The 20,898-nt window shown below is 38.4% G+C and overlaps 1 protein-coding gene across 2 annotated transcripts; it reads right to left on the bottom strand.

Moving 5' to 3' along the window:
• Positions 1-242: 242 nt before the first annotated feature.
• On the bottom strand, positions 243-16,531 carry LOC129770016 (uncharacterized). 2 transcript variants are annotated; one of them, XM_055772593.1, is made up of 5 exons: positions 16,260-16,531; positions 8,622-9,152; positions 822-953; positions 686-743; positions 243-612 (listed from the first exon to the last, which is right to left on the bottom strand). In XM_055772593.1, the coding sequence occupies exons 1-5, from the start codon at positions 16,330-16,332 to the stop codon at positions 501-503; spliced, it is 906 nt and encodes a 301-aa protein (XP_055628568.1). In that variant the 5' UTR covers positions 16,333-16,531; the 3' UTR covers positions 243-500. The 2 variants fall into 2 exon arrangements, with proteins under 2 accessions (XP_055628568.1, XP_055628569.1); XM_055772594.1 differs by having other exon boundaries at positions 251-612; positions 8,634-9,152.
• Positions 16,532-20,898: the final 4,367 nt, after the last annotated feature.

Genomic DNA, 20,898 nt, shown 5'->3' with positions numbered 1-20,898 from the left:
TATCTGACATTTCAGACCCATACTCGATTTGAAACATGTCAATTCATGAGTAATGTGTATATTTTATCAGTATTGGATTATGTCACTCAATTTTGAATGTATATTTTTGCATTCAATACCTTTCAAGGTATGTCATCATTAGGGAAGTGTACTGCATCCTCGCGTGAGAGTAAAAGTTAATTTATTGCACACACAACAAGCATAAAAAATGTTGATTATTCCAATCACATGCATTGATATTTTTTTCTTTTTTATGAACTTACAGAACATATCAGCACTGTTCTTGTTACCTATATTACGGAAGCTTTTTTCTAGTTATGGACAACATTTGAATGTTCCAAATACGTTTACACACGGGGTCATTTCGATCGTTCGCCAACGAAAACTAAAACGTCATCAACATGAAACTAGTCCCAACAACTTAAACCCTTTTGCAGATGGTTCGCAGCATTATCATTAGCACGAGAGCAGAGGAAGCGGGCGATAAACCAGGGGAAAACTTATTTTCCTAGTCCCGCAAGTTTGTACACCGGATCGTGAAAATTGGTCCCTCGATACAGATCCGGCACGGATGACACTAGCGCGCGTATTCGGTGCGAGGGACGATAATTGCTGGGAGAACAATAAATTCAGTGACAGACATTTGATTTCATTCACACAAAATAAGTATTCCGGCTACTCTTACCGAATAGCGTGCAAGAATGCCGCACTTCCGGCAGGTTTGGGGAAGTCTTCTATAAATTCTGGAAGATTGAAAATTGATGTTATAGATGAACAGATGTTGAGTTTATTTCTGCTATTTTGGAATGGATTTTACCTACCTTTCCGAAGGTTCGAAATCATATTCTGGCCCTGCAATAGTTTAACCTGATCGTTAGATAGGTTCCTGGTTTCCAGCGATTCGAGATTATGCTTCAACGTATGGAAAAAGTCACCCAAATTCGTCAATGATCCTGAAACGATGAAATTTGAATTGTTTATAATATTAGGTTGGAAAAAATAGTTGTCCATTATTTTTGGATAAAATACAAAATTATTTTCATATGCTTTGAATTTCCGATTTGGGTCAAGCATACACAGTTTTGTTGTAAAATTTGTCGCCATTCCAAAGATAGCTTCACAATGTCTCTGTCATAGAAGCCCTGGGCTTTATTGGCGAAAAATTCTAACAATAGATCTTTACCATCTTCTCGTGATCCCGATTTCTTATCGCTTGGGAAACATTGCAATGCGAGAAAAAGGTGGTAATTGCTTAGTGCCTGGTCCTGACTACATGGTGGATGCATTAAAACATCCCAATCAAGCTCTCGAAATTGTGTGGCCTTGCGTTGTCCCGATCGAACACACCGCTTCTTCTGTTGGCCAATTCTGGACATTTCTGGTCAATAGGCTCAAACGGTCCATTTTTGCTAATAGTAACGGTCTGAATTTAGTGTATTGCACTAAAACAAAAATAAAAATTTAAAAAAAATTAAAAATAAATTAAATTGCACGTATTTTACTGTTGCAGCATCGGCACCATAAACACCATTCACATTTTCAGCGGCCTGGCTTGCATTTTCGCCTTTATAAAAGAAAAAGTGTAAAATGTACCGAATTTTCTCTTTGTTGGCCTCCATTGTAAACACCCTGTAACCCCCAACTGAATGGAACAAACAAAAAAAGGCAAAAGATTTTTGTAGTGCAAAATGTCACATTTACAACCAGCCTAAACTTGAAATTGTATGATCGATATTACGCGAGATATTGATCAATAAAGCCAGCTACCGAGAAAATAATGAATAACTTTTTTCCTCAACCTCATAAAGGGTGTGTCACATCAAATTGCATCACGGAAAAAACGCTGTAGAAATTCGCCCAGTAGACCGATCCTTTTGAAAATTTTAGACAGTAAAATAAAAACTATTAAACAACTTTTGGCATTTTCTTTTTATTCATACTTCGAGCCCAAGCCCGTATGCTCGCACCTTCCTCTTCACCCCGTCCATAAGGTTCTGTACAACGTCAGGTTGTAATTTTTTTTTGAAAAAATCCATTTTCTCTTGAAGTCCGCCTCCGATTTGACAACTTTTGGGTTCTTCCGGAGGGCCTGCTTCATAATCGCCCAATATTTCTCTATTGGGCGAAGCTCCGGCGCGTTGGGCGGGTTCATTTCCTTTGGCACGAAGGTGACCCTGTTGGCTTCGTACCACTCCAACACGTCCTTTGAATAGTGGCACTAAGCGAGATCCGGCCAGAAGATGGTCGGGCCCTCGTGCTGCTTCAATAGTGGTAGTAAGCGCTTCTGTAGGCACTCCTTAAGGTAAACCTGCCCGTTTACCGTGCCGGTCACCACGAAGGGGGCGCTCCGCTTTCCGCAAGAGCAGATCGCTTGCCACACCATGTACTTTTTGGCAAACTTGAATAGTTTCTGCTTGCGAATCTCCTCCGGAAAGCTGAATTTGTCCTCTGCGGAGAAGAACAGCAGGCCCGGCAGCTGACGAAAGTTCGCTTTGCCGTAGGTTTCGTCGTCCATTACCAGGCAATGCGGCTTCGTCAGCATTTCGGTGTACAGCTTCCGGGCTCGCGTCTTTCCCACCATGTTATGCCTTTCGTCGCGGTTAGGAGCTTTCTGAACCTTGTATGTACGCAGGCCCTCCCGCTGCTTGGTCCGCTGGACGAATGAACTTGACAAATTCAGCTTATTGGCGACATCCCGGACCGAACTTCTCGGATCACGTCTGAACTGCTTAACTACGCGCTTGTGATCTTTTTCACTGACGGAGCATCCATTTTTGCCGTTCTTCACCTTCCGGTCGATGGTTAGGTTCTCGAAGTATCGTTTTAGTACTCTGCTGACCGTGGATTGGACGATTCCCAGCATCTTACCGATGTCCCGATGTGACAACTCCGGATTCTCGAAATGAGTGCGCAGGATTAATTCACGACGCTTTTTTTCGTTCGACGACATTTTTCCAAATTTACGAAAAATTGATAATGAAGCATGGCCAACGTGATCTATACACTCTTATCTGATTATAAGCGAAAGCTGAAGATATAATTCCTAAAAATTAAATTTCTACAGCGTTTTTTCCGTGATGCAATTTGATGTGACACACCCTTTATATTGCTTTTGATTGTTTTGAGTGCATAAAATGCTTTACAGAGCTGCTTACACCAAATGCAAAAAATCATCTTAATTTTTTGTGCCTAAGATTTGAACGTGATCTCTTCCTTTCGAATACATCTTACAGCGACAGAATGGTAAGAGCGTAGATCCACACCTTATATTTATTTGTCAATCACAAATGAACATTGTTGTGTGTGAATCAGATAATCCCACATTTTTTAAGCGAAGATGGCTTTCTAGATGATGAACGCCAGGTAGGAATGCGAATACGTCATATGACACAATGAATGAGAAATTAGATCAACGTTAGTCGTGTAAACAGATTAGTTTTCCTATTGCATGAACAGCAGCGTGGAAATAACCGCATGGAAACAACGAAAGGTATAAGGACGTGATGATGATAAATTTGCCTGCAAGTATCATAATGAAAGCTACACTTCTTGTTTTGCCGCCAATTAAATGCATGTTTCTGATTCTCCCCCATGCGACAATTAGCACCGGTGTGAGAAGAAAATTGAAATGCCTTCATACTAAATCAATCAATCAATCAAATCCATGTCGATAATCTATGCCAAGCAATATAAAAGCTCCCCCAATGACTGAACTAGATATCTTTCCGTGTGCTTGCTTTGCGGTTAAACCCACATAATTGCGTGCTTTATCCGTCGCGCGGTCTTTGAGACATTTAATTTTTATTTTCTTTCTCGAGCGGCTCAACCATCATTTCATGTTCAATTTGAGACAGATTCGTTGGAAGAATCAATTCATCATTCTCTTAAAACATCTAAATATTGTGTATACCAGGTGTGCGAGATGAAATTGTCCGGTTCATGTTCATGATGTTGCTAGTAGAGTTGTATACATTCCTTCGATTTGACATACATGCTATTTCTTCGCATTGAACTTTTTTTATCCCATTTGTTTATTAATTTAAGCTCATTAGCTTTTTTGCTGTAACAGGGTTTTGATCGTGCGAATGTTACATGTTTATGGTTTTCATAAATTGTAAATTACACAGTTGCTATTCAGATGTAAAAGTATTCCTTCTGCTCCATTACTTATGGTGAATTACACAGAAACCATTAGTAGCCATTCAGACGTATGATTATTCCTGCGGTTCTTCCATTTGTCGGCAGAACGGACAGCGGAGACAGTTGATATGATCATTGTTGTATTAATTATAGCACAACAGCTCGATATTTTTCTTGTTGCAAACAGAGCTTTCCCAATAGCTGAGCTTGCATGATGATTGTTCCGTGGACGTAGACAATTTCAGACCGCGAGTTTTGAACTCACGAACTAGAACTTCGTTTAGTAAGCGAAAGCGCAACCAATGTGGCTACAAAGACCCTCTCTTTTAACATTCAGCTTTTAAAAAATGGATGGGTTATATAATATTTACGATTCCACCGCAATGTTGACCTAGGACTACCGTTGGCTTAGTAATAATTTGTTGGATTGATTAAATTATCAATCGGATCAAACAAATCATTGCATTGACAAATTATATTGGTCGCCTGCCTGTCGTTGCGGCCCAGCGTCAAATAGGCCTTGTCTTATGACCACGAGAACGCGCTTCGCCGGAAAGATGTTTTTCACCAGCAGCTTCTGCATGATTGCCTGCTGTTCAGACACGGCAAGCCTCGACTGACGCTTCTGCATAAAAATGTCCATTTTCGCCAGATACCTTTTCCACCATTTGACCGGTTGCTTAGAGCTCCTGACCCAAAATGCGAAATAATGAAGCAGCCTTGCGTTGGATCTTCCTCTCCAGTTCCTGCTGCAGCACCGTCGAGTGGCCGGGACTAGGTTTCCGTTCAATGCTCTTGTCTTTCTTCAGAAGGAAGAGGATGTTATGAATACCGAATCGACTATATCCGTCGGACACGAAGCCCCTTATGATGTCCAACTTCTTCGGTTCGGGGTGGAGCTCCAGTTCGGGCAAAGCACAGTGCGCAGCTTCTCGCACGACGGTGTTTCGTGACCGTAAAGTGCAGCTAAATTAGAAGGAGAGACCAAAAGCAAGGGGACCAAAAGGCGAAGAAATACCCGACCAAAATGGACCTTTTTATGCGGAAACCTGAATCGAGGCTGGTCGTGTCTGAGCAGTAGGACGGCCTCGACTTGAAGTAGACCAGGGAGCTTACGTTCGCGCCGAGTATGTAAGCGATGACTCCAAAAAAATATCTCCCGCTCCATATTCTCAAAGAAGTTTCTTCTGTGGCTGACGATCAGCAAGAAAGGAAGGAGATGAGATCGTCTGAAGATGAACGTTGTACCGCTAATTTCGTGGCCAAACGGGGAATAAACTTATCGCCAAGGCCACGAAAGATCTGGAAACTTGGTATTCAAGTTTTGACAAATACTCTCAGTTATACAGGGTTTTCCAACTTCAAATTCCGAAAGTAAATTGAAATAAAACACACTTAGAATTCGAATTTCGATGAAACTTTTATTTCAAATTAAAGTTTGGTTTATGCCATTATGTGTGAAATACAACATCATTCAAATGTCCACCTAGGGCTTCCTCGCGCACCTTGATCCGGAACAGGTAATTTTCGATGACTTTTCGGCACATATGGGGCGGTATCTCGGTCATAACTTCACGAATGTTGTCTTTCAAATGTTCAAGAGTTTTCGGAGAGTTGGCATAGACACGGTCTTTCGCATAACCCCACAAAAAAAAGTCTAGCGGGTTCAAATCGCATGATCTGGATGGCCAATTGGCATCACCAAAACGCGAAATTATGCGTCCCTCAAATTTCGTTCGCAATATGGCCATGTTCGATCGTGTTGTGTGGCACGTGGAGCCGTCCTGCTGAAACCACATGTCATCCGTATCCATATCTTCAATTTGTGGCAAAAAAAAATCGGTTAACATGCGGCCATAGCGCTCACCATTCACAGTTACCGTCTCGCCGTTCTCATTTTCAAATAAATACGGCCCGATGACACCACCAGACCATAATAAGCACCAAACAGTGACTTTTGGCGGATGCAATGGCCTCTCAACAATCACGTGTGGATTTTCTGAGCCGGAAATTTTTGGGTGTTCACATAGCCACCGAGCTCGAAATGTGCCTCATCTCTGAAGAAAATTTGATGCGAAAATTCAGCATTTTGCTGCTGTTGTTCGTTCAACCAATCGACGTATGCCCGACGCATTCCATGGTCACCACGCTCTAATTTTTGTACCAGTTGGACTTTATATGGATGTAGGTGCAAGTCCAAATGCAAAATTCGCCACAATGATGTGTTTGACAAGCCCAATTGCTGAGCACGCCGTGGAATCGAAACATTCGGGTCATCCTCCACACTGGCAGCAACAGCAGCAATATTTTCGGCCGAACGCACATTACGATGATGCACAGGTTTCACAATATCCGCTACGGATCCAGTTTGTTCGAATTTACGCACTACATTAGCGATTGTGTGCTCTGTAGGCCGTCCATGACAACCAAAATCCGTCCGTAATGCTTGAAAAACATTTGCCGGTTTTTAATCATTTTTATAGTATAATTTAACAAAATTAACACGTTGTGCGATGCTAATTGTAAAATGGCAGATCCATATTGTAAAATGGCAGACATTCAACTAACGATATGACGCTTTGGTTGACAGCTATGTCAAACGGTTGTCAGCGCAGGGCTGTATACTTTCGGAAGCCCGAAATGGAAAACCCTGTATAAGATTAACATAGATCTTTCAAACGACCACTTCACAAAACGAAGGTTAGATATCGTTTCAATAATCGGTTTTATGGATGTGGTTTGAGTTACAATATAAAACTTCAAAGCTGAATTAATCAAATTGAGTTATCACAGTTCTGTTTTTGTGAAAGAACGGGGGCGATATTTGCTCAATCAACGATATATCAGGCTAATTATCATTTCTAAACTCATGAAATTTAGTTCGCAGTTATGAAATCTATTCATTGTTCACATTTATTGAAGTAAACTTCAAAACCTCAAGGCAACTTTAGAGAAATGCGCCATATAACAATGCCAGTCAATATGAACAAGCTTTCAAAACTTTGTTTTGAATTTTAGTTTTTTTTTTCGATATGATTGCGAAGTTATTTGAAGACATTTTTTCGTACCCTGTTGATGCAAGCTGTGGCTATGTTTGTACTCGTTTGCATTTGTACAGACTGGAATGTGTTTGCTCAACAGATACTTTCAAATTTATTTATCACTGGTAATACTTTTTCACGTTTAAAGCTTCTATAGTATTGAAAAGTTGAAGTTGTAGTTACTAATTCATGCGAGCGTGAATGTGGATGAATCGGTCCAGTAGATCAAAAGTTATGATTTTTTGTGGTGGATAGAATGGGGAAAAATGATTTTTTGGACCATCGGCTAACTTTGAAAAATCATAACTCAAAAACGAAAAAAAACGCTTCGCTGGTTTCGAGATATGTTGTGTGAAAAATTCTAAAAAAAAATAGAAAAAACCATAGTGCCTTTGGACCCGAGACCATGATAACAGTGAAAAACGAATACAATCAATAATAACAAGCGCAGAATTGAAGTACTGTACCTGTATGTTTTCAAAAAATACCAAGTGATTGGCTTTAATTTGATATGCCGATAATCTGAATCGGTCGAGTAGTTCAAAAGTTATGAATTTTTGAAAAAAGTCATTTTTGGAAAAAATGCGAAAAAATTCCACTCTAAAATGGAAATGGTCATTCTAATAAAAAAATTAAAAATACGGGTTTCATAATTTGCGATAAAGAACAAAACTACCACTTTTGATGAAAATTTGAGAACCACTATATCGGTTTGGCATGGCATCGCTAATAGATATAACTCACCCATTTTTCTCACTCATTTTGAATAGATTAATCGAGGCAAATTATTGGTTCACTTCGATTGCGCAGCAATCATTAGATTAATAATCGATTTTTGTAGTCGATTGAGCTTCATAATCGATTAATCGATTACTAACTATAAAAACCGATTATTCAACGAATAACTACTGCGTGATCAATAATCGAAGCGAACCAAAAATTTGTATCAATTAATTTAATAAAAATTGAGGGAAAAAAACCGTACGGTCACTGCAGCGCGATCTTTATAGTCAGTATTCGATTAATCGAACGGACAAAGCAATACATTCCTCCCAAATACACCAAAAGTTCGTAGATAATGGCTAAAGGCAGCTAAAGTCAGTTGTAATAAACAAGGGATACCATACTAAAGATAGAACTCTGAAATTGATCAATGCCATTCACCAACCTACAGTCATTTTTTAGGAAATTTAAAGCATTTTTCTGAAAACAGATAGCAAACCTTTTCACTCTCATGTGACACTATGACTTTATCTAAATAGAATGTTTCTTGTTTTCGACATTCAAAAATAGTGAAAAAAGATCTGTATGGTGGCGCACGAATTTGAGTTTGAGTCACTGTATCATTAGGGTATGTTGGTGAAAATGCAATTTCTCAGTAAAAAAATACTAGTTTGTAAACAACAGGATCAAATCGACAAACATTCAATATCTACATACCATACAACTTACCAACGCTGATGGACGGCGAAAATCGCTCCTTATCATGGGGGGTAAACGAATGCGATCTTCGAGCCATGGTGGCTCTGAGGGCCGCAGCGCGCTTCTGGCCGTTTGCACTAAACTCCTCACTTAGTTCATTTGGTTCATGCTCTCCTGTAAGTTCTTCTCGGTGCCGAATCAAATACTTGACAAGTGTCCTTAGATCGTTGTCAAATGAGCCCATATCTTGGACTCCGCCGTCGATGCTGTTTACATCCGTTGACAACGACGACGATTGGTCTCTGTTATGTTTCTCCATTGCGATTCCCACAACCGGATCCGGTTGTCTCTGACGATAGCGTTGTGCAAGTTTGGCTAGGAAATTTATTTCCGCCAGCCTCAAACTGTTGTCGTAATTTTTATTAGCCTCATTGACATCTCCATTGGTGGTGTGATCGGAAGACGGCACAAAACTATGTAAATTGATGCCCCCATCATCCAAATTGCTCCTGACGTTATGGTTCGAGTCGTAAAATTCACCTTCTGAAACTGATAATACGAAAACGGAAACATTAGGATGGATGGTCTACGCTCGCCAGTACAAAAATATTTCGGGACAGGCGTGAGCGGTGTATGAAATTGGGCGAAATTACAGCCATATAGTAATTATCTCAATTAAATATGAACGCAATGCTGTCCGGTTAGTATTTAGTTCGCGTTTTTGGTGCGTCATTTTGTGAAGTTGTCGGACAACAACTTTAAAAACAGTTAAAAACTGATCTTTATGAAGCATTTATTCAGAAAAAAACCAATTCAAACACTTTGTTCTGAAACAGTTTCAGAGAATTACTGTATATATTCTACACGATGCATGAATATGATTGAACAATTCAATTAAAATCATGTTTATCCCACTACATGGGCTGGAAACTTTCCTTTCATGATACATAAATGGCATTTTAGCGAGTAAATAGTATTTTGCACTAGATTCTTTTTATGCGATTTTTTTACGCGATTTTCTCGAAACTACGTAACAATTCTCTCAGAATTACGCTATTTTTTACGTGATTTTTTTTTGCGCACGCATGAAAAGTCGCGTGAAAAGACCCCCACCCCCCTCCTCCTCTGAAATGGAGAGGAGGTTCCATAAAAATATTACACATATTTCGACCAAATATATTGCAACCAAACATGACAATTGAAAATTTTCGGAAAACTCTGAAGGAAAATGAGAAAATACGGAAAGCTCAATTCCCATATGTTTTATAATTACATAGTGGCAAGCGTTCGATATTTGCGCTAACGAAATTGATCTTTGTTCGAAAGTGGATTTTAATGTGATAAAACGCACTCCTATATCTTCTTCGATCTATATAAATAAAACTCGAGGAAGGAATTGTCCGATTTGGGGCTGTCTTTATTCTATCATATTTTCTGTATCAAACATTTATTCTATGTAACGAAGAAACATGTTATTTGCAAGTGGTTGAAAAATCTTGAACGAGAATTGTGTCTGAAAATAATCGGATATTATAATGATGAGTTTCGTTAGAAATACTAGGAATTTGATAGTAAAAGGTAAATTCGACAGGGTCGATTAGAAGATCAATCAATGAACAGTTCTGCGATTGGACCCATGAACGTGCGCTTAGTAAGAAACCATGAATGTTTGAAGACATTGATAATCAAAAAAAAAATTAGGTTGGACGAAGTTTGCTGGGTCAGCTAGTTATTAATATTTGTCTTTAAAATCAATGTTTCAAGGCATGAAATTTTTATTAAAAACTTGGAGTATTTTACAACATACGGAAATTGAACACACGTTTATGGCATTGTTGGTCGGACTCTCAAAAAATGTGAACGAAAGAATTGTATCATTGTATTTTACATTTCCCTCTGAAATTATTGCACATCTCATGTTCACGTAGTTCTCAACCGCGAAAGTTCATTCATCTCTAGGATCTGAAATGACGATTTTCTCAGGCTTCTCAGTTTAAAAGTACGTTTTAGGGAAACATATTTCGGTCTGCACAACGACAAGCGAGTACAAAAGTACTGAACACCAAAAATACCATCGACTTGCATGTAAATATTTGCAAAGCGGATTCCCCCAGGCACATTGATTTTGAAGTCCGTGTTAGGGAAACACAGCTCAATGGAAAAAAATACTCCCGACTTGCATGTTTATTTGCAAAGCGGATTTTCAAAGGTACATCGATTTTGAAGCCTGTGTTGGGGAAACCGTAAATCGGGCCAATCAAAACTTGTCAGTTAGAGCGTTTAGATAACGCTGGACATTTTACAGTTATTCAATTGTTCATCTCATGAAAAAAACATTTTATTATTTGTGATAGACGCGTAGAAATATTACCTATCAATTGATGCAAATCTTTCCGATCTGTTAAGAAATGTTCGAGTTATAAGTATTAAAAATACGGGTAGGGTTAGCACACAAATCGGCAGAACAAATATATGGGAAAAAGGAAGTTCTTCCAGTGTTCATGAATTTAAACCGTTTAAAGATGAGCGAATTGTAATGTATAGCATATCAAACAAATATTAGAGAATTTCCGATTCGATTGGTATGCAAATCATGAGAATTCGTTCACAGTGAAAATAGTTATTAACGTTAACTTTATTTCATAAAAATGTGACCTGTTTTCTGATTTGGCACTCTTCCTGATAGACGTAGTTCTACGTCAAAAAATACTGTGCTACCTCTCCTATATAATCTTTTCATCCTATTTATCTTCTGCATCAGCATCCGCATGAAAGGGAAAAATCTGAATTTTTCTGAAGTCTGCAAAATGCAAATCATGAGTCAATCTGGAATCGTTTATATTCAACTGAGGTAAAACGTTACGCGAAAAATCATAACTTAGCCCATTATGATTTGGCAAAAAGTTTACACTGACCGCGGTTGAGGCCAGGATTTTTTTTGTAACGTATAACAACCTTTTTTTTTCTGTATTATAGTGACTTTCAACTCATTTGGCTGGTTCGTCACTTTTACTTCCATTTTTGGAAGAATGTCGGGAGTGAGAATTGAACTCGTGACCTTGAGCGTGAGAGGCATGGATGTTACCACTACGCCAGATCGCCTCCTCGTATAACAACCTAAATTGTACATGTGAAATTATCTTTTATCAAGTCCCTTGATTATCTAGCTACAAACTCGTGCTACGAGGATAATGTAGGGATGGTATTGGATGGTATTCAGTGAACTCTTCTCTATTTCAGCCAATAAAGAAATTTGGGCGATGATTAAGCGGAAAATGAAAATGAGGGGAAACAGCATCGAAAACAAAGGTCAGATGGAAAAAACGGTGGTAGCCAGAACCATAACCGAATCAGGTGTATACCTTCATGAGGAATACGAAAAAACTATAATATTTCTATATTTTTTCCTGAAAATTGACGTGATCACATTTTCATATGGAGCAATTCCATGCCAAATTGGCCGAAGAACAGCAAATTTTGACGCGAACCTTTATTGAAGTTTGGTACATACGATGAAAGCTACCCAAAATCACAATTTTATAAACGACTGCTTTTTTAAAAAGGCGTATTCAAAATCATTGAGCTTTCTTTCAAAAAATCGTAACTCAAAATCCAGGTGTCTGACTAAAATATGATATAAACACTCTGTCCAACTTCTATAAGACCAGGTGATGATCTTGCTAGTTTGTGTCATTGTAAACAAACAACGCTTTAATTTATATTCTAATGTATATGTATTGGTAACTATCATACATTGGGTGATTTTCATATGTGTGTGCAAGCGTTGTTTTTGTATTGTTCAAGTGTGAAGTTTCTATAAGACCAGTTACGTTTTGCGTTGTTTTTAGTTAGTTTGATTAATAAATCTAGAAAATGCCGAAAGGAAAAGCGCTCACGGATAGAGAAAAAGAACAAATCGATGCATTTCACCAAGAAAATGTTGGAATTAGATAAATTGCTCGTCGGAATGGACGATCCAATCGAGTAGTTCTCAATTGTCTGACAAATCCTCAATGATACGGTAAAAATAAGAGAGCTCCAAGTAAATCGAAGCTCTCTGACTGGGATAAGCGGGAAATAATTATAACAGCTTCTTCTTTCTTTCTTTGTTTTTAAGAGGCTTTAAACTTTGCAGTTCATTCGCCTCTAAGACTTATAACAGCTTCGAATACTTCAAAATTGCTTATGCACATAAAGCAATCTTGGAATTTAAATGTTTCATGGGAGACAATTCGTCAAATTTTCGTAAAAAGTCCATCTCACATCGAAAAACGTCTGAGTTTTGCCAAAGCTCATATGAATCAACAGTGGGACACGGTATGTCATGACAAAGAACGTTTTCAAAAGAATATATTTTGCTATATACCATAACGAAAAATTATTCAATTTTTTTTTCTTTTAACTTTGCCAGGCTATCTTCAGTGACGAAAAAATTTCAATTCGGATGGTCCTGATGGTTTCAACTGGTACTGGCGTGATTTACGGTAGGAGGAACAGTATTTTTCAACCAGGAACTTTGGTGGATGCTCGTGCATGGTTTGGGTGGGATTCTGTGCAACTGGAACGCTCAAGATAGCTTTCACATCATTCAAGGATTACATACATGTTCTGAAATCCTCTCATCTACCGTTTTTACGTGGATATCGTCACAAAAAACATTCCAGAAAAAAAACATTCCAGCAAAACTATTCATACCAGCAAGGAAACTAAGCAATGGATTAGAGACCAAAAACTTAATTTTTAAACTGGCTGGCTCGCTCTCCAGACATGAATCCTGTTGAAAATCTTAGGGGGATCCTTGTACTTAGAATATACAGTGAAGGAATGCGGTACACCACGATTGAAGAGCTCAAGGTCGCAATTTCGGAAAAATGGAAAAATATCGGGAAATCCGATCAGCTAAATTTGGTTAAGGCTAAAAGTTGGCATACTAACAGGAATTTTCCAGGTTATCAGCCGAAATGCCGAATTATTGACATGTAAATCAGGCAATAGCTTTGAATTTTTCATTGATAATACTTATGAATTTTTAAATGGTCTTATAGAAAGTGGACAGCTGAAATTATCATATTTAAGCACAATAAATAAACAAACAACTTTTTCGAACGAAATTTACGTTAAATATACTTTATTCTAAACATTATGCAATGTATGAATGTATCTTGTTGAAATTCTCACTGATCCAACGAAACATAATCAGGCAATAGCTTTGAATCTTATAGAAGTTGGACAGAGTGTATAGTTTTTCGTGTGGAATCGCTTTCAGATTAGACGCTCACGAAAAAAAAATCAAATAGCTCCATATAAAAAAAATTTCGCTCCGTCGATGGTAACACTGCATTCTCCACTTCGGGACGATAATATTTGGCTACTCGTTCAGTCTGATCGGATGGTTTTTAGTTTCCGGATGGTTTTATGTTAATAAACCACAAAATTTGGAGAAACTTTAAAAAGAAATAATTCGGATTTTCAACAGCATCGAAGTCGTAATGTTAGAGTTGTGCATAGATAATTTTGTTCACCGTATCGAACGCGTTATCGAAAAAAGAGGTGGTCACATCGAAAATGACGTATAATTAGCTTTATTTTCGTTTAATCTAAAAGACCCTGTATATTCCATATTTTATGTTACTTTTCCTAAATGGTTACGATTTCACAAAGTATTGAAATTTCATAAATTTTCAAAAATTCATATTTTTATTTTGGTGAGTTTACCACGGTACCACTGTATGTCAAACTTTGTTAAATTGGAAGTGCATTTTAAATGCCATTTTTCTCAAATAGTTTATTAACTTTTCCAAAAACATTGTCAACCATCATTATTTAATCAAAAATCTAGTTTTTTGGGTTACGATTTTTTGACAGAAAAATGAATGAAATTGTATACGTCCTTTTAAAAAAAATTGAAGTAATTTAAACTGGTAATAGTATGATGAAAATTGTGATTTTAAGTAGTTTCCGTCATTAGAAACCGAGTTTAAAAAAATCGGGAAGGATCGAGTCAACGGCCGGCTGATTTGATATGGAATTGCTCTATGAAAAAAACACGAGTTAGAATTGATTAGAGTTTTTAGAATTATCCTAATAGGACTAACTTGAGTTGAAATTGAAAACAAGACCATTTGGCAAAATATCCACAAATGAAAAAAAAAGCTGAAATACACAGTGTGTTGGTTAAGTTCCGGAACTCAAACTAATCGAGACATTAACCATACGTCAAGATTTCTTCTCTTCTGATTATTTTTTAAACATTTGAGCGTTTTTCCAAAAAAAAAAAGTTTTTTGTTAGATCTGAACATGGAACGAACAACAGTTACTCAATTTAATCTAATGTTGGTACAAATTTGGTTACTGGAGAATATTATCTCAGAGTTTTGAAGCATTTAATGGTCAGAGTCCGACAAATAAAAAAATTATAGAATCTATAAATCTCACTCAGCTCACTAATCGTGCGTCAATTTTCGGTTCAAAATCGCGTATGTATCATCAATCTCCTCCGCACTCGCTCTTTTTAGCACCCTATAACTTTTCTCTTTTCCAGCCGAAGCGTTGAAACGCTATTACTCAAAATAAGCTAAATCACGTATTTGAATCACTATGGAGTCTTTTTACATCGACTCCATAGTGATTCAAATACGTGATTAGCTTATGCTTAGTGCTTAGTGCTTAGGAACTGGTTGGAACTAATGGGAAATCAACAAATATCAGAACAACTTACAACAACTTATTGGAAAGTTCATTTTCACTACCAATACCGAAACCTAATTGACACACTGTGTATTAGAGTGCCAATGAGAATGACCATTTCGAATTTTCAAAGGGAACTTGATTGAAAGAGTTGATTCTCACGAAAAACTACCCTATGCAAAATATCAGCTCAATCGGACTTCATTTATATCGGACATCGGACTTTGACGCACAGCGGTCAAAGTTTGAGTTTTTTGAAAATCGAAATCGGGGTTTTCGAAAAAAAATCAATGCTTTGTTTTCAAATAGCATGAAACGTCGAGATCTACTGTCATCTCGAAAAAATCAAAAATCGACACTCTAGGACTCTAAACTCTAAGACATTTGACAACAAAAAACTTTTTTTGAAAACCCTGATTTCCTGATTTCTTGGGTGATTTTTCGATTTTCTGAAAACTTAAATTTTAAGATCTGCGACAATAGTGAATGAAGTCCGTATGAGCCAATATTTTACATAGGGTAGTTTTCGTGGGAATCAACATTTTTAATCAAGTTCGCTTTGAAAATTCGAGGGTCACTTTTTGCCCATACATCCATTGGCACTCTACTCTACTCTATTAATTTTTAACGACTTCAGATATAATTTTTCAAATTTTCAAATCATCTAAAAAATATTGTGGTTGCTTCACTGGTGTTTAAGTTGAATAAAGCACTTCATTTCCTCAATAAGTCAAGCATCCGCTTAAACACAAAATATTTCTGAACAACGTCAATGATTCTAAGAACTTTATGAGGTTTTAGTGAAATATAGAAGAGGTAAATTGGTAAAGTGTGGCTTACACCGACGATGAATCAATCTTCGCTTAACATACATTCTAGATGAATGAGAATTATTCTACCCATAAGATTATAGTATTTATTTGAAGATGAAGATTGAACACTTTCTACTTTTAATTAAACGACACATACCTTTTGTGTAAATCAGCAAAACCAACATCCACATGGGCTTTAACCCAACTTTAGTACAGTGCAACTTGATCATTTTATAGGTTGATTGTGATCGACTTATTTTTTTAAACTAAAAACTCCAGGACACTGGACACTAGTGTCAATATACACTCATATATTTCGCACAAATTTCACTTGTTTTTCAGAAATTTACCAAACTGCACGTGCAAATAGCCACTGTTATAATGAGTGTTCTGCTACAAGAGAGCATTCTCAGTCACATATCCACCTGTTGATCCACGGTGGGACTGAAATGCAACCGAAAAATCCAGTCGATTTTATACAGCATCATTGGAGTGCAACATACAAGAAGTTCGTTCTGGGCATGCGCCAGAATTCCATCCCCATTCGTGATAGCTTTGCTTCACACATGATCGTCACAAGAAAGCTTCGCTCGTCCCGCGTGGCTTGTGATAGAAGAAAAGAAGCGCCAAGTAACGGTGGCATTTAAAAAAATATCCACCCGAAAACACGTTAGTCATCGATTGAAGCTCGAAGTTTTATTGACCTGCTGTTGAATGAGAAATGTTATCACTGCTACTTCATTCTAGGATTGTGGATACGTAATACTTGCGTACACCTACGTATTACAGGAACGACGTAAGTTGAAACACTTTACCAAGGAGTGTCCCTCGTCAATATTACTACTCCACCCAGCAAAAATTTGTGAAAGTTTGTGAAAGCCTGCGCGGCTAAAGCTGGAAATAGACTGTATTGCAATTGTTGCAGCTGGACACATTTAATTGCTTGATAATTCTAGCGATTTTTGTGATATAAATAACGTCTGTTTGATTGTTTCTCATTCAAAATTTAGAATGTATTCCCAATTCATATTTTTTTCCCCATGCAAATTCTATGGACGAAAATATTATAGAAGTGCTGATTTAGTTCCTAGTGATCTGAAAATTCAAGTTCATTCCGAATTTTTAACAATATGTCTAATATGCTGCATTTACAGCGTGTAAGATCGCTACCCACCTCTTTAGCCACATAACTTTCTGACGCTGAATGATTGTGATTGAACGTTTGACTTCCATTGATATTTCTGTCAATTTTCGAAAATGCTAAACCACGTTTCGGCCGCTTTTTGGAAGAATCTAGAAATAAATTTCCTCATCATACTTGCCGATCATTTTTTCTCCGATTTTCTCAGTGAAAAAACTCCATTTGACGTAGGGGAACCCGGGGCAAGAGTGCCACCTTAAGCTAATACGCGTTTTTGAATGCTTTTTTGTTATATTTTTTTTCCATTTTTTGTGCTGGTTTGTTCATTTATACTGCTATTCAGGTGTAGCTATGCATCAAATTGTTCAAAAGTTATGTTTACTATGAAAATGTTTCATTTACAAAAATTATGTTTTTGACTTGTATTTTTCCAGTACGGAGCAAGAGTGCCACCTCGACGAGGCAACAGTGCCAATCATATAAAAATATAATTTTTGATGAAAAAAGCATTGTGAAATTCACGGTGGTTCCAAAGAACGCAAACTCAAGTTCTGGTGACGAAAACTGGTAAGCCAATCTTCTCCGGCCAATTTGGATGTTTTGTCGAAAAAGTGATCTAAATTATTTCACTCTGCGATTTTATGCCCTAAGTTCCAGATGTCGTGTGTTATCAGCCCATAAAATAACTTCTGCATATTAAGGATGTGACTCACGAGTTGCTCCTCCTGTTGTTTAAAAAACAGTTTTAAAACGACCTAACTTCTGTACATATTTGGCCAATGTTCTTCTGGGCAAACTATATTCCTCCGCAGCTAGTCTCCATGATTTACAGAATGTACGGCAACAACCATAGTTTCCATCTGCCACTGGTTTCGGACCGAAATCCGTTCATATTTACAAACCATGACCACAACAAACACAACCACGATTACACTATTTGCGTTTGACAGATCGAATTCGAGGTTACGACTATGGCATTTTTACCCCGGTAATAATGGCTCCTTTTGCCCCGGAAGTTAAGAGATAACAAATTTATTTTTTTTAAATAAATGTGTACGATTTGAATTAGTTCAAACAGTAAGTTGAAGAAAAATGATTATTCTATTTGTATTTATGGGTGGAGTCATGCAAACGTATAGAAACTGTGGGTATTTCGTTAATTTGCGCCTGTGCGTTCTTATATAGATTGCAGTTGTAAGAAGCTCAGTTAGTATTTATCTGTTTATGTTTTATCTGTTAAATATTTATGGTTCTGGCTGATAATATGTGAGATATATGCAGTATCTGTATATGACAAAGTTCTGTAGTTAAATAATTGTAAAAGATGGAAAGCAAAATAATCAGATGGGCACTCTTGCCCCGTATGGCACTCTTGCCCCGGGTTCCCCTAACTGCTGTAAAAAAACGAACGCAGCCCAAATCAGACACAACGTATAACGGGTATTTCAATAGGGACGCCACAAAAGTAGACCGATAGGGACAGCAAACGCCATATTTTCCCCCGCTTTCTTGACATTTCTCTTCAGTAAGGTTTGCCATTTCATAATGGAAAGATAAACGATCCAACAACGAGTCGAGATTATTAAAATTTACTACCGAAATTCGGAGTCAGCGCTACGTCCTATTTATGGTCGTCATAATCGTCCTGCCAGATCAACAATTGAGCGTCTAGTGGGAAAAAATTTGAATCCACAGGCACAGTACAAAATGTTCCCATGCCAGTGATACAACGAAGTGCCCGTAGTGTCGAGAATATTGCTGCCGCTAGCGCATCAATTGAGGAAGACCCAAATCAGTCTCTTACACGGTATTCTCAAGCGCTGGGCATCTGTGTGACGTCGTTGAGGCGAATTTTGCGAAAAGATCATGGCCTACATCGTTACAAGATCAAATTGACGGCTGGCTCCTGGCAGCAATCCACACGTACGCTATGAGTCACCATTGCATCCAGAAAAAAATACGGTTTGGTGCGGTTTCTGGTCCGGCTGCGTCATTGGGCCATCCTTCTTCCGTGATGATCAAGACCGACACGTTAGTGTGAATGGGAATCGCTAGTGCTCAATGATAACCGAATATTTTTTGGCCCGAATTGGATGATATGGACTTGGACAATATGTGGTTTCACCAGGACGGCGCCACATAGCGAATTTAACAATCGATTTATTGAAAACCGAGTTTGGTGAGCGTGTTATCTCACGAAATGGCCCAGTCGATTGGCCACCTCGGTCGTGCGATTTGACGCCTTCAGACTATTTCATGTGGGGCTACGTCAAGTCTATGGTCTATGCCAACAAGCCAACGACGATTGATGAGCTTCGTACGAGTATCGAACGTGAAATTGCAGCAGTATCGGCCGATTTATGCTTGAAAATCGTCGAAAATTGGGTTCAGCGTCGGGACTTCTGTAAGCATGCCCGTGGTGGCCATGCAAAAGAAATCGAGTTCCATACATAGGGCCCTATTCCAGAAAACGAGACGAGCAATTCGTCTCGTCTCGTCTCGACTTCAGTCACTGTCGAGACGAGCAAAATATCCCATTCCAGTACACGAATTTCATTGAAATGTTTTATTTGGTAGACTGGAGAGACTTCAGTCAGTTTTTCTCGGTATGAGCAGTGATGTCAGATGAGAAGACATGTTTTTGTTTTGAGAAAAACAACAAACAGTTTTAAAATTGATCAATCGATATAAAATATTAAAAAAATATAACAAAAAGGAATAAGTTTCATATATCTTTTGGTTTCATTAATATTTTTCCTCGAGCATATGGTTTTATCACACAGTCGTTTTGTTATTATGAATTTATTAGGAGCAATGTTTGTTCACCTAATCAACGATTTATCAAGAAAAGTTTTAAATCTATATATATTGGTGTGTTGCAAAAGTTTTGGAAAGGATGGATCAATACTTATGCACTGCTTTCGGGGCCACATGTATATATGAAACAGTGGTCGGTAAATGGCTGAATACAGCGAACATATAACTCATTATGATGATCCATTTATGATGGTAGCCTATGATTCAGCAACTCCTATCTCTACCTCCCCGTGGTACCGACTGGGATACGAGCAACCTTCGGAAAGATCGAGTAACCAACCTCGGTGGGACCTTAGGTCGTATGCAGACAGAGAAGGGGGCACTCGGGCCCCAAAGCTTAAGGTGTGTATACGATCCGTGCCGATAGCTGAATGGTGGAAGGGGCGATACAAATATGAAGCCGCGAACGGACCCTGTGGGGTACCGGGGCAAACCTCACAGTAATGTTGCCCTTGCTGTGGTATGGCAGGGTAGTCCACAGTCGACCATATATTTTCCCTAGCGACTCGTGGGAACCACATGAAAAGCAAAACCAACCCAATGCGAAGATCGAAGCGTATTCATCACCCTAAGAAGTGTCCTTGTTGTGTGAACTCAGTGGCATCGTCGTCCTCATCGTCGTCCTCATCGTCATCATCGTCCTCATCATCATCGTCCTCGTCCTCGTCCTCGTCCTCGTCCTCGTCCTCGTCCTCGTCCTCGTCCTCGTCCTCGTCCTCGTCCTCATCGCTATTCCCTTCTCCGGTTATAGATATAAATCCGGATGAAGAATCGAAGAACGAGCAGCAGTGGTCTGACCACCCATTAGCACCGTCATCGCCATCCGAAATGACACAAG

Source organism: Toxorhynchites rutilus, chromosome 2 (assembly GCF_029784135.1).
Source record: "Toxorhynchites rutilus septentrionalis strain SRP chromosome 2, ASM2978413v1, whole genome shotgun sequence".
NCBI lineage: Eukaryota > Metazoa > Arthropoda > Insecta > Diptera > Culicidae > Toxorhynchites > Toxorhynchites rutilus.
Note: the sequence above shows the minus strand (reverse complement) of the source record. Positions and strands in the feature narration are given on the sequence as shown.

Excerpts from the sequence above, each read along its gene's own strand:
- LOC129770016 (XM_055772593.1), bottom strand. The coding sequence starts at position 16,332 with ATGATCAAGTTGCACTGTACTAAAGTTGGGTTAAAGCCCATGTGGATG. Across the intron at positions 744-821 it reads GATTTCGAACCTTCGGAAAG|AATTTATAGAAGACTTCCCC; the intron begins GTAGGTAAAATC and ends TCAATCTTCCAG. Across the intron at positions 613-685 it reads GCATTCTTGCACGCTATTCG|CAATTATCGTCCCTCGCACC; the intron begins GTAAGAGTAGCC and ends TTGTTCTCCCAG.